Genomic DNA, 12,198 nt, shown 5'->3' on the forward strand with positions numbered 1-12,198 from the left:
ACTAAGAGTTACTCTAATGAAAGTTGATGGTTTGAATATATCTATCAGAAAATATTAAAATATCTACAAAAAATAGAATCCTGCAGGTAATATTATCAAAGGACATTATAAAGATAAGGTAAAACTGACATCCGAATAAAATAAGGGCTTAATTTCCTGTCAGGGGTTCAGTCCCACTGTGAAGCACATTGGTCAAGTGTCTTCTACTATAGCCCTGGGTAGACCAAAACTTTGTGAATAGATTTTGGTAGATGAAAAATGGAAGAATTGTGTGTGTGTGTGTGTGTATGTATATATATATGTATGTTTTTATATGTAAAATCTGCTTCAACAAATTCTGTCCGACTGATGCAAGTATAGAAAAGAGGACATTAAAAAGGATGATGGCGATGATGATAATATGTGATCTGGATTAAGATACTTTGCTAAGTCAAGATCATCATCATCATCAATATATGAGGCGCTTAGTAACAGAGTGTCATAAGCACCATGACTTAAAGACCAAGAAAAATGTAGCCAAAGTTTTGTGACTTTCAAAATGTGATATCTTGGCAAGGAATGAAGTTAGGAAGCTGGTTTTGGTCTTAAAATGACCGTGAAGACTTCCTCTAATCATTCTACCTGTGTAAAATTATTTATTTATGTATGCATTTGAAAGATGAAACAATGACTGCGTCTTTCTCATTTTGTAGAATATACCAGTACTACGAAACGGTGTATTGCACTGCATATTTTAGCCATAATACCTAGAAAACGCATACAGAGATCCCCCCACCCAAAGGTATTGTTTGTGTTTTAATATACTAAGGTATCTTTAAGAGGTAAGTAAGACAAGATAGTAAGATAATAGCCCATTCTCGTTACGAGGAATATTAGAAAGTGAACCATAACACCTCGGAAAACGAGAGACCACACCAAAGTTATTGATTGAGAGTGTGAGCTTACAATGGTGTGTTACTAAACTTTCTGGTCTGAGTTTGGGTGAGTGAGTATTGTGTCAATAGTGTTGAGGTACAATTTTTTTCAGCCGGATTTTTGACCTCATTGCAAGCCTCACCAGTTCTTTCTTCCAACTTTTTCGGATTCTGGACGTCGAGGCAACGAAAATGATCTGCTAACCTCGAAGATAGCCATGGTGACACTTCCGACACTCTTTCATAAACACCTCAAATGTATAACGATTTAATATTAAATATAGAAAGCCATAGCAGATATTGGTTAAAATTCTGGTACTGAATAAATGAAAGACAGTTTATAGTTTGAGTACTGCCATAAAGTCAGGTTTTTATTTTTTATTTTTTCAAGTTTAATAAATTGTCACATTTGAATATTCATTTCTAAATGTCAAACATTTGTATTATAAGTCGACTTAAACTAACATATGAAACTTTCAAAATTAGTCAATAAATATATTTTACCTGGTGGAGTCAATTTTCTTAGCAAACTTTCTCAGTTTATCACCTGTACATTCCAGTTAAGGACATATAACAATGGTTATCAAAATTTGACAATATTATACCAAATTAAGCAATGTTTAAATTAACTTAATAATCTGCTAAATACAGAAAGTTCATTTGCTATATCTCTGTTACCATTTATTGCTAGTCACAAAACCATTCTATTCTACAGTGGAGGATATTTGGAAATTTGCGAAAAATAAATAAAATAATACAGTGAAATGAGCTAAATGTAGAGGAATATGATGCGATGATTGCAAAGAAATGTGGCACCGTGATCACAAAAAGAGAAAGGCAAGTACCATAAGATAATAAAATACTGTTAAGACTGACCTGAATTACTCAACTGTTCTAATTAACCCCAAAATATACCAGATTTTACAAAAGCAGGGTTTAAAAAAAAACAAAAAAGAAAACTGATTCTCTGCTTCAATTGTCAAAGAATTACACTACAAAATTTGAGTAGAGGAAATACAGTTGATTTTAAATCATTCTTTCATGTAGTAATTATCAAAATTTCAAACTTCAATTGATACTTATTTTAATAAGTAGGTACAAAATTTATTTTAATGATACTTTCATAAGGAAAAAATCTATATCTTTTATTCTAATCACTATCGGAAGAACAAAATTTCATTATAAATATGTGGAGTAAAAATGAAAGTAATTTGCCTAACTTCCTATGACAAGAAAATGAAAGTATCCTTTAAAACTTGTGATCAAATCTATTATTAGCAGTGGAAAACTATTGTTACTTAACCAAAACTAAACATTGGAAGCACAAATTATGAAGAAAAACAAATTATAAATCAAATAATGCATTAAATTCTAATCACAAACTAGTGTTTAAAGAACATCCTGAGGAGTTTCATATCAGATGTGTAAGGGTTGAACAGAAAATGTATACAGAACAGAGATTTATTTAGGTAAAGCAGATTAGTTAGTTGGAAGTGGGTAAAATAGGAACTCAATCACAACAACAACAACAAAAATTTAAAAAACACGATAAAAGAACAATCATATACAAATCGAAAGATTTAACTTGACACAAAAACGTGGAGTTCCTATTGACGGAAGATAATCAAAACAGAGAAACTATAAATGTATGTGAGTGTGTGTATATATATATATATATATATATATATATATATTTGTGTGTGTGTGTAATATACATATATATGTATGTATATGTGTTGGAAACAATAATAGGAAGTAAATAATGGTTAACACGTGTTAAGGATACGTTCAAACTGTAGCTGGTGATTGGTGTGTTTCATCATACCAACGAGCATCTCTCCATTCCTTTTCTTTCGTTTTTTACTCTGCTTCTCGCTTTTTCCTTCTGCAGCAACATCCTTGGTACGTTTGTCTGTAATAATATCATCTCCATCCTCATTTGTTTGATCATTGCTGTCTTTGTCGTCGCTGCCTTCTTCTTCGCTTTCATCTGAAACTTCAGCGACTTCTCCGGAGGATTTAGAATCTAACTCATCAGATGAACTGGAATCTGATTCTTCAAAACGAAATATGATTTTACTCCGATCTTCGGAGCCGTATTCATTTTGGTTGTATGAAATAAATGTCGATGCAGAAGACCTGTCTCTTTCAAATTCTTCAAAAAGTGAAGAATCTCCAAACGAAGACGCCATGTTTACTGTTGTGTTGTGGTAAATATAAAACACGAAATCCCGGAACGAGAAATTAAAACGAAAATCCCACTCGCATTTTCACTATCTGTCCATTTTATTTATCTCCATGTATTTAATATACTTCACAGGTAAAACATTGATTCCAAACTATTTCTTAGATGATGTCCAGTCGCAAAAAACCTAATTACTGCTTTAACAAGTCATTAGCTGCTTTTATGAATTTTTTACATGAGTAGCCAAACTAAATTCACAAAAATAAGATAAAGGAAAATTTAAAAGACATAAAATACTAATAAACATTAAGCATGAATTCTAATTTTATTATTTCATTGTTTAAAGCCAACTTTTTTCTTCGGGTTCGTTTCTTGCTTCCGGTCGTATTTGCAGTCGAAGCAGAAGTGTTTATCATCGACTTTGACTACTGCGTTTTGAGCGGTAAATAATTCAAAGTTGAGATCTCGACATTCTGAAATGTACATGTTAATGTTTATTTGAGTTATTAAACTATGAAATTATTATGTTAGCAATCCCAAGACATATTTCAATAGTTAGATGCGCCAAAAAGGAATATTAAACTCAATAAAACCACAATTAGTACGTTGATGGCGTTTTTTTAAAAAGATGTTTGATTATTAATTTTATATAACTATATGTACAACAGTTTGATATTAAATAAAGAAATCCATAACAAATATTGGTTAAAATATTTAACAAATATAGTAAGAGATTATATAGAAATGGACAATTCCATAATCCAGGTTGTTAGTCAAGCGGTGTATTTATGTTATGTTAGGTTCTTTTTAAAAAACTTTTATTGATGCAATGTTTACAGCAAGATCAAAGAACAGACATTTCTAAAGTGGGACAAATATTGAAGTTAACGCTATCCTCGTCGTCAACATTATTTTCATTAGCAGCAGCAACACCACCACTGCCACATAACTATCGTCGTCGTCATGCAAATGTTTGTTATTTAGCCACAGGTTAAGCTTGAGTAAACAGAATTATAACCAAAGACAACTTAGCCATCACCACCGTTTTCGTGCATTGTGTATCTAGGACTATATTACCCAATTTGTTCTTCCTTTATGTAGGGTGTGACTAGGAGATTTAGCTACTATTTCTAATAGGTTTTAGTCATATAGATAATGATTATTCTTATCAATAAAAGAATAATTTTAATTAATAAAAGTTTCTTGAATTACTGCATTCATCGATGGATGGAATAAACAGCATCTCACTTGTATGTTCTATTTTTTAATCCCGATTTCTATGGATGAATACCTTTCCTATTATCAATCGCTTTACAGAATATATTGGGCACAATTTAGTGTGGCACCAACACTAGCGAGGTTGACATGTTATTGACAGGACAAGAGTAAAGGATTATCTTAACCTTGTGAAGATAAATTAAGATGAGAGAGAAAAAGAAGTAAGAGTATGATGGAGGAAACATAGTGAAGGGGACGGAGGAAGGGGCAGTGCTAGAATAGAATAATAACAGACAATAATGACAGAAGGTGATTAGAGAGTAATAACTGCTATATATTTGCTGTTAAGAGCGATGGTCAGTGGCAAAAGAGTGTGAATAGGAGGGAGAGGGAAGAGTTGTGGCTACAATCTCTCATCACTTAAGCATTGTGATGAGAGTGAGAGGGGAATAGAGGGAGGGAGAGAGAGAGAGGTGGGAGTAGAGACATACAAATGGTTGAAGTGGAATTTGTGAAGTTAGAATGATGAGAGGGACAAATACATGTCTACCCTAGCCAAAAAGGAAGACAGGATGGTGGAAATGTGGTCATGGCATATCTTCAGATACAAGAATGTGAATAAAGTGTGAATAGAGAGAAAAGATAGTGAAGAATGGGTAGGTAAGTTTGTGAGAGTGAAAGGAGAGTGACAGATGGTTAGAGATGGACACAGAGGTTAGGGAATACAGTGAATGGTGAACATGGATGGATGTGGTTAATGATGAATATTAGTTTGGGGAACGGGTCAGGAAGGAGGAGGAGGAGGTGGAGAGTAAGAGTATAATAAAGACAAACATATGAGAAAAGGGAGCTGATGTGAAGTGTGTTTGTGAAAGAGGAGTGCACAGTGACAGAGATAAAAGTCAAAGATATGTAGGGGTGGATAGAGTGAAGACAAACAAAGGTAGAAGATATGTTGATGGCATATATGAGAGGATGCTCAGAGGAAAGGGGCTAAATGTGGTAAAGTATGATACTGAAAGTGTGGGACGGGTGACATATGTGTAGTTCTGCTCTCATATAATTACAGCAGATAAGTAAATAGTACCATAGTTAGAATAGTGATGGAGGGATGAGTTTTAGAAAGATGAGATGTGAGGAAGACTCAATAACAACTTGAGTGCTGAGGTATAACCATAATTAATATGATTTAAGGACCTTATTTTTTAACTGAGTTGGACCAGTCTTCTTGAGCACACTGGATCATCAATTTGGTCCTTTCTCATCTTCTTCATGAGGCTCGACATTGGTCTCCACTATTTCTTCCTATGTTTTCCTGGGTCTCCCTCCTCTACGAGTTTCATCCACATTTAAGGATTGGTACTTCTAATGCACCTGTTTCATATGCATCACATGACCATGCCAGCAGGCTTCTTTTTTGCTCATTACAGCTGATTTCTCTTATACCCACTCTCTCCATTGTCTTATTTATTTTTGTATAGCTACAGATTCTGGTGGTGGAAGTAAGGAAGGTGCACTCAGCCAGAACAGGCCAGTCATTGTTGCTCTGCATTTATTGTTGGCGGTGTGCATCCCAGAACGGGTTGAAGAAAAGTAATGTTATTGAAGTTGCAACATTTTCTGCCCGTTTGTGTTAGTCTGGGCTAAGTGGGAAAGATAACTTTCTTTGGGTAGGGTACTGTTGTAGAAATATTCTGGGCTATTGTATATCTATCTGGATACTTGGTGGTTTTTCATATAAATGGCAGGCACTTTGGGGATTAAGAATGTGCTTCATGCATGTCCAAGTGGTCTTTTATTTTTAGTATCTTTGTTTAGTTGTTCAGGTCTGTGGATGCAGTTTGTATACAACTTGTGATGTCGCACATGCTGTTCTGCATACTTTGTAGTTTGTTGTGGAGAGACTGGGGTCCAGGTAGAACCAGATATCTATATAATCACAAAGCCTGCGAAAAATTGCAGCCAAATTTTCCTCAAATATTACACTACTGTTTTAAGAGTATAGTGTTAAACTAGTGTTCTATGGTGATATAGATGTGTCTGGATTAAGTCGATGTTGTAATTGTACTCTAGGGTATTGGTGATGTGTTTGGGTGATTGGGAATGATTGAACATGTAATGACAAGAACCATTTGGATTGGAGCCCGCTAGAAACAGCAGTCAAAGCTCTTACATATCATATTCTATCATCTTACAAATAGAAGGACACATTACATAATGCAATCCTGGATACACTATACTGGCATAAAAGACAGACAATCATGTCTGGATCATCATCATCATCATCGTTTAACGTCTGCTTTCTATGCTGGCATGGGTTGGATGGTTTGATTGAGGACTGGTGAGCCAGAGGCTGCACCAGGCTCAATCTGTTCTGGCAAAGTTTCTACAGTTGGACGCCCTTCCTAACGCCAACCACGCCGAGAGTGTAGTGGGTGCTTTTTACGTGCTACCGGCACGAGGGCCAGTCAGGCGGTTCTGGCAACGACCACGCTCACGCTCAAAAGGTGTTTTTACGTGCTACATGCACGGGAGCCAGTCCGGCGGCACTGGCAACGGCCACGCTCGGATGTGCTTTTAACGTCCCACTGGCACGAGTGCCAATCGGGCGGTTCTGTCATCGGCCACGTCAGCGATTTTGGTTTGTTTACACTTGCCTCAGTAGGTCTTCACAAGCAAAGTTCATTGTCCAATGAATGAGGAGTACTCATAAGTGGCCCGGTTACACCCCACGTTCTGATGTGCTTTTAACGTTCCACTGGCACGAGTGCCAATCAGGCGGTACTGTCGTCGGCCACGTCAGCAATTTTGATTTCACTTGCCTCAACAGGTCTTCACAAGCAAGGTTTATTGTCCAGTGAATGAGGGGTATTCATAAATGGGCTGGTTACAACCACTGGCATGGGCCATGAGCTATGGTCTCACTTGGCTTGTCGGGTCTTCTCAAGCACAGCATATCTCCAACGGTCCCGGTCACTAGTCATTACCTCGGTAAGGCCCAATGTTCGAAGGTCGTGTCTGACGAGGGTCATCATACGTTCAGGTGGATTTTTTTTGTGAATATTTTTGTTTTATTGTGTAAGATATATGTATAGTGAAGTTCACAGCTTTGAGTTCTTTATAATTTGTTGTGATTTATTGTAGAAAGATCCTGTGTGGGTGTGTGTGACTAGAATAAAGAGCTAGCTGTCGTTCACCAACGAGTATGATAACATGGCTTGATAATATATACTTTCGTCTATTGTTTCAAGTGTCTATGTAGTCGTGAGCTGCCTTAGACATCTTGACACTCCTGTCCTTTGACTCGACGGCACATCCAGGATGTGACAGTTGGAGGAAGAGAGCACCATTACTCGACTGGTATTCATCAGCAGCAACAAGGAATGAAATACTTTGCTTAAAGACACAACATAACGCTTAGTCCAGGACGACATTACGATCGCGAGCCGAGCAACCCTAAACACTAAGCGCCGCACCTGTACCTGCGATTAGGACAGTAATTAGCCTGATGTATCAGATGGGTTAGGGAAAAAGGGAGATCATTCTATAGCATAGTAGAGTTATGGTTCTTGAAATAAGTGGTGAACCGAAACGAAATATCTGCAAGATTATCTGGTTTATATAAGATTTGCACTTTTAGACTTCTAAAAAGCTTTGGTTCCGTTAGACTCTGCTGTTACGTATTATACTTATTTCCTCTATCTGTATACTATACTATATTGTTAATTTCTTCACTGAGACCGGTTCTCATTTGTTTTGAAATGAAGAACATTCTAGACTTTCAAAGCATGACGTAATACTACATTTACCAACCCCTGTATATATATATATATATATATATATATATATATATATATATATATATATATATATATATATATATATATATATATATATATATATATATATTCACATGCATATTATAACTTACTGTTATTACCTTGTCTATCTGGTTTGGTGATGTTCTGACATTGATACATATACATAACTTTTTTACACATACATAAACAACAGCATCCACATATACGTCACCGGTTCATTGCACATGGTGATATCATATTATTTCCGGAAAGGGCTTTTTATTCTTAAGAAATATTCAGTATCGTTAATAATGTACTATTTAATCCGTAACATACCCTTGGGCTGTTGATCTATTCTCAAAAAAACGTATACGGTATGTTTGTACATGTAAACACGTAGTTATACACACGCTTACACATACATGTTTATGCATTACTATTGGTGCTGGTATGTAGCCTTAGGAAGCTGAGCCTATGTATGTAAACCTATAAACCTGAGCCTTCTCCAATTAGCATGGCGCGAATTTTGATAAGTGTTCGGTCTGAAGACTTCCTAGTTGACTGTTATTTATTCCGCCATGGTCACAACCCAACCCAACTCGATGTGTCCCAGTTGGAATACAACAAACAGACAAACTGTCTACATTTAGTTCCTAACCAAACATGTCCCATTGCTCTATCAGACAGTACAGAAAAGTATGTTTTTAACTGCTCCCCACATTTATACTCGACAGCACCGACATGTTCAACCTTCACCCTTGACAATGATGATCGTATTGATGATACCAGTGATTGTTGTAGGGGAATAGTTGACCATGTCTCCAAGACTCCAGCTGTCACGGCCCCCACCGTGATGTATCCCAGTCGTCAGACTTGCCTCTTACTTGATAGTCATCTCGTCTCTCTTCTTATGGATCGAGTTCGTTTTTCCCCCAAATTCAAGAAGCGGTTCATCAAATTCGTCCAGTCCAATATTGGTTTCAGCCACCGTCCTGCAAATATTATCCTTGACCAATCACACACCACAGTGCCCTATTTTATCGATATTGTTCTCCAGTATCCTAAACAATACATTGATTATAGTTGGTAAGTATTTGTGAATGCTAACAGCATTTGTTTCTACTCCTCGGATGGGCCCGTAACAAAACCCCAGCCTACTTTAGGCTCGAATTATTAAACTAATTTCGACTATAAACATACTTTTTAAGGTTCGCTTTTGTTTCACCTTTGTTTACCCTTGTTGTTTTCCTTAATGTTTATCTACTCCCCCTTCTCTCTTTTCGTATTTATTTATTGTGTTAATTGTCTTTCTCTTTTTACATATCCGTGTACCCACTCTCTCTCTCTCTCTACTTACCTGTCAGTTCTCTCTTTCTTGTCTGTCTCCTTTATCTGTCTTTCTATCTATTCTTTGCTATATTATTGAACATTCATTTCTACAGTCCATGTTAATGTCTCTCTCTGTCTCTGTCCTAATGTACTTTATTAGTGATTTGTAACTGTTAACCTAACTTGGTGTCACTACTATCTGTGCTTGTGCATGTCTGTGTGCTGTGTATGCACCTTCAAAAGGTTAGTGAGTTGGGATGCCAAGACAATGCATCAAAAACCCTTCATCTATTCACAACACATCCATCTATATTTGACGAACACACAGGCACCAAACACCTATTATTTTTTTTGCCACTCTCAAACCCAGCCTCTGCAAAAACTATCAACATCTCTGCACCTATTGGGACATCAGACAGACAGTGGTATAATCATCACTGCTCATGACATGTCTATCAATCACATAACAGCTCTCAGATTGTAAAGCATTTCACATTAGCTTATTAGTCAGGAGCACCTCTAGTTTTCCATTATCCCAAATGTACTCCAGATTCATTTGAGACGGTTAATCAGTTAAGCATTGAAATTTTCCTTTGCTTCACATTTCTTGAACAATCAAAGCCTAATCCTAACTCACAAGTGGTCCACATACATTGGCATAAAGCAGTGTTGGAGAAGAACATGGTTTACAACACCTGGCAAAATTCATTCATTTCCAGCAACTGGATGGCTTTCATCCACTACCACAACTCCCATGAGATGACTATCCAATAGTAAAAAACACCTTCATACAAGGTTCAGACAGTAAGCTCCCCTGCATCCCCAATTGCAGTCAGGCCTCTTGGTCTTTTACCAAAAGAATCTCTACAACTTTGTAAGAATCCCTTTGCCTGTTGTTCCTGAACCATGTAATTTGTACTCCTGTAAAGAAAGTTTCCTGTTAGACTACTTGATTTGAACTTACACCCTGACACGGTTTCGATTCCCAGACCGGGCGTTGTGAGTGTTTATTGAGTGAAAACACCTAAAGCTTCATGAGGCTCCGGCAGGGAATGGTGGCGAACCCTGCTGTACTCTTTTACCACAACTTTCTCTCACTCTTACTTCCTGTTTCTGTTGTGCCTGTAATTCAAAGGGCCAGCCTTGTCACACTGTGTCACGCTGAATATCCCCGAGAAATACGTTAAGGGTACACGTGTCTGTGGAGTGCTCAGCCACTTGCACGTTAATTTCACGAGCTCTTCCGTTGATCGCATCAACTGGAACCCTCGACGTCGTAGGCGACGGAGTGCCAACAACAACGATCATCCAGCTATACGGGTATCAATATCATTGAATAGAAATGAACTCGATCTGAAAAGGAAGTAAGTGGGATAGTTTTTGCTCCTGAACACTTTCACAACTATGTGTTTGATATATTGTTCTAAGTAAAGACACATCATAAATCCTTGATAAACATTCAGAGCAAATTCCTTTGCAAGGTTCCTCTGAGTTTGAAGAAAAGGATTTATAGAAATAATACTTGGTTACCCTGTCAGTGCAGGTGCCACTTAAAAGCACCCAGTCCACACTGTAAAGTGGTTGGTGTTTGGAAGGGCATCCAGCTGTAAAAACCTTGCCAAAACTTACCTCGCCTGTGCTTGTGCCACATAAAAAGCACCAAGTCCACTCTGCTGAGTGGTTGGTGTTAGGAAGGGCACCCAGCTGTAAAAATCCTGCCAAAAGTCACAGAAGTCTGGTGCAGGCTTCAGCCTGGTCGGCTTTTGTGGTACCGTCCCACCCATGCTAGCATGGAACACAGACGTTAAATGATGATGATGAGGTACTAGGAATATCGTGGTATTCTCAATCACTTAGAATATGATAGATTCCAACCACTAAGAGAATGGTAGTTCCCAGGCTCTAGGACAGTGGTAGTTTCTAGCTACTATGAATATAGTGGTTAGTTTCCAGCCACTGGTAGTGTGACAGCTAATTTATGGCAACTAAGAATATGGCCCTTAATTCCAAGCCAAGCAATTGTACTTTTAAGCTGAAGTACCTCTAAGAATGTGTTTAGTCACAACAGGAGCATAAATCACATCATCATCATCATCATTATCATCGTTTAACGTCCGCCTTCCATGCTAGCATGGGTTGGACGACTTGACTGAGGACTGGCGAACCAGATGGCTGCACCAGGCTCCAATCTGATCTGGCAGAGTTTCTACAGCTGGATGCACTTCCTAACGTCAACTACTCCGAGGGTGTAGTGGATGCTTTTACGTACCACCGGCACGAGGGCCAGTCAGGCAGTACTGGCAACAGCCAGAATATTACTAGTATATTGTTTAGTTTTCTGATTTCAGTCAAAGGACTTCTGGCATATTGGAACCCTGTCTGCAAAAGTTTCAGTCAATAATATCGACCACTCCCCCATTACTGGGTCTTGCACTATTTTATCCATATCTTTCAAATAATGGCTCACCATATTGAGTTACGTCCCTTCATTGAATTATGTTTCTTTAGAGACATGTATGTCACAAAATGTTCATAGACATGTAATGTATTGCATTACCTTACATTGCTAATACTGTATTTCCATACATACATGCATATACACTTACATTCATTTTTGTTTCTACAGCACACATTGAGAAACATTGCAGTGTGTGTGTGTGTGTATATATATATATACCTCTGGTATTTGAGTACTCTTTTTTCCACCTTGTTGCACATTTCATGTGCTTACTCCGGTATATATACATATATA

General features: G+C 37.4%; 2 protein-coding genes across 2 annotated transcripts in view; one reads left to right on the forward strand and one right to left on the reverse strand.

Moving 5' to 3' along the window:
• The window catches only part of LOC106873468 (zinc finger CCHC domain-containing protein 8), a 24,112-nt gene extending 20,325 nt beyond the window's left edge, over positions 1–3,787 (reverse strand). Inside the window, exons 1-2 of the mRNA XM_014920848.2 lie at positions 2,701–3,787; positions 1,419–1,461 (exon numbers count right to left, since the gene is read on the reverse strand). Of these exons, the coding sequence (XP_014776334.1) occupies positions 1,419–1,461; positions 2,701–3,106 (449 nt within the window). The 5' untranslated portion in view covers positions 3,107–3,787. The remainder of the gene's footprint in view (positions 1–1,418; positions 1,462–2,700) is intronic.
• Positions 3,788–8,212: 4,425 nt separating this feature from the next.
• The window catches only part of LOC106873469 (uncharacterized), a 10,627-nt gene continuing 6,641 nt past the window's right edge, over positions 8,213–12,198 (forward strand). Inside the window, exon 1 of the mRNA XM_014920849.2 lies at positions 8,213–9,203. Coding sequence (XP_014776335.1) covers positions 8,632–9,203 — 572 coding nt within the window. The 5' untranslated portion in view covers positions 8,213–8,631. The remainder of the gene's footprint in view (positions 9,204–12,198) is intronic.

The sequence above is a fragment of the Octopus bimaculoides genome, chromosome 1 (genome assembly GCF_001194135.2).
Source record: "Octopus bimaculoides isolate UCB-OBI-ISO-001 chromosome 1, ASM119413v2, whole genome shotgun sequence".
Classification (NCBI taxonomy): Eukaryota; Metazoa; Mollusca; class Cephalopoda; order Octopoda; family Octopodidae; genus Octopus; species Octopus bimaculoides.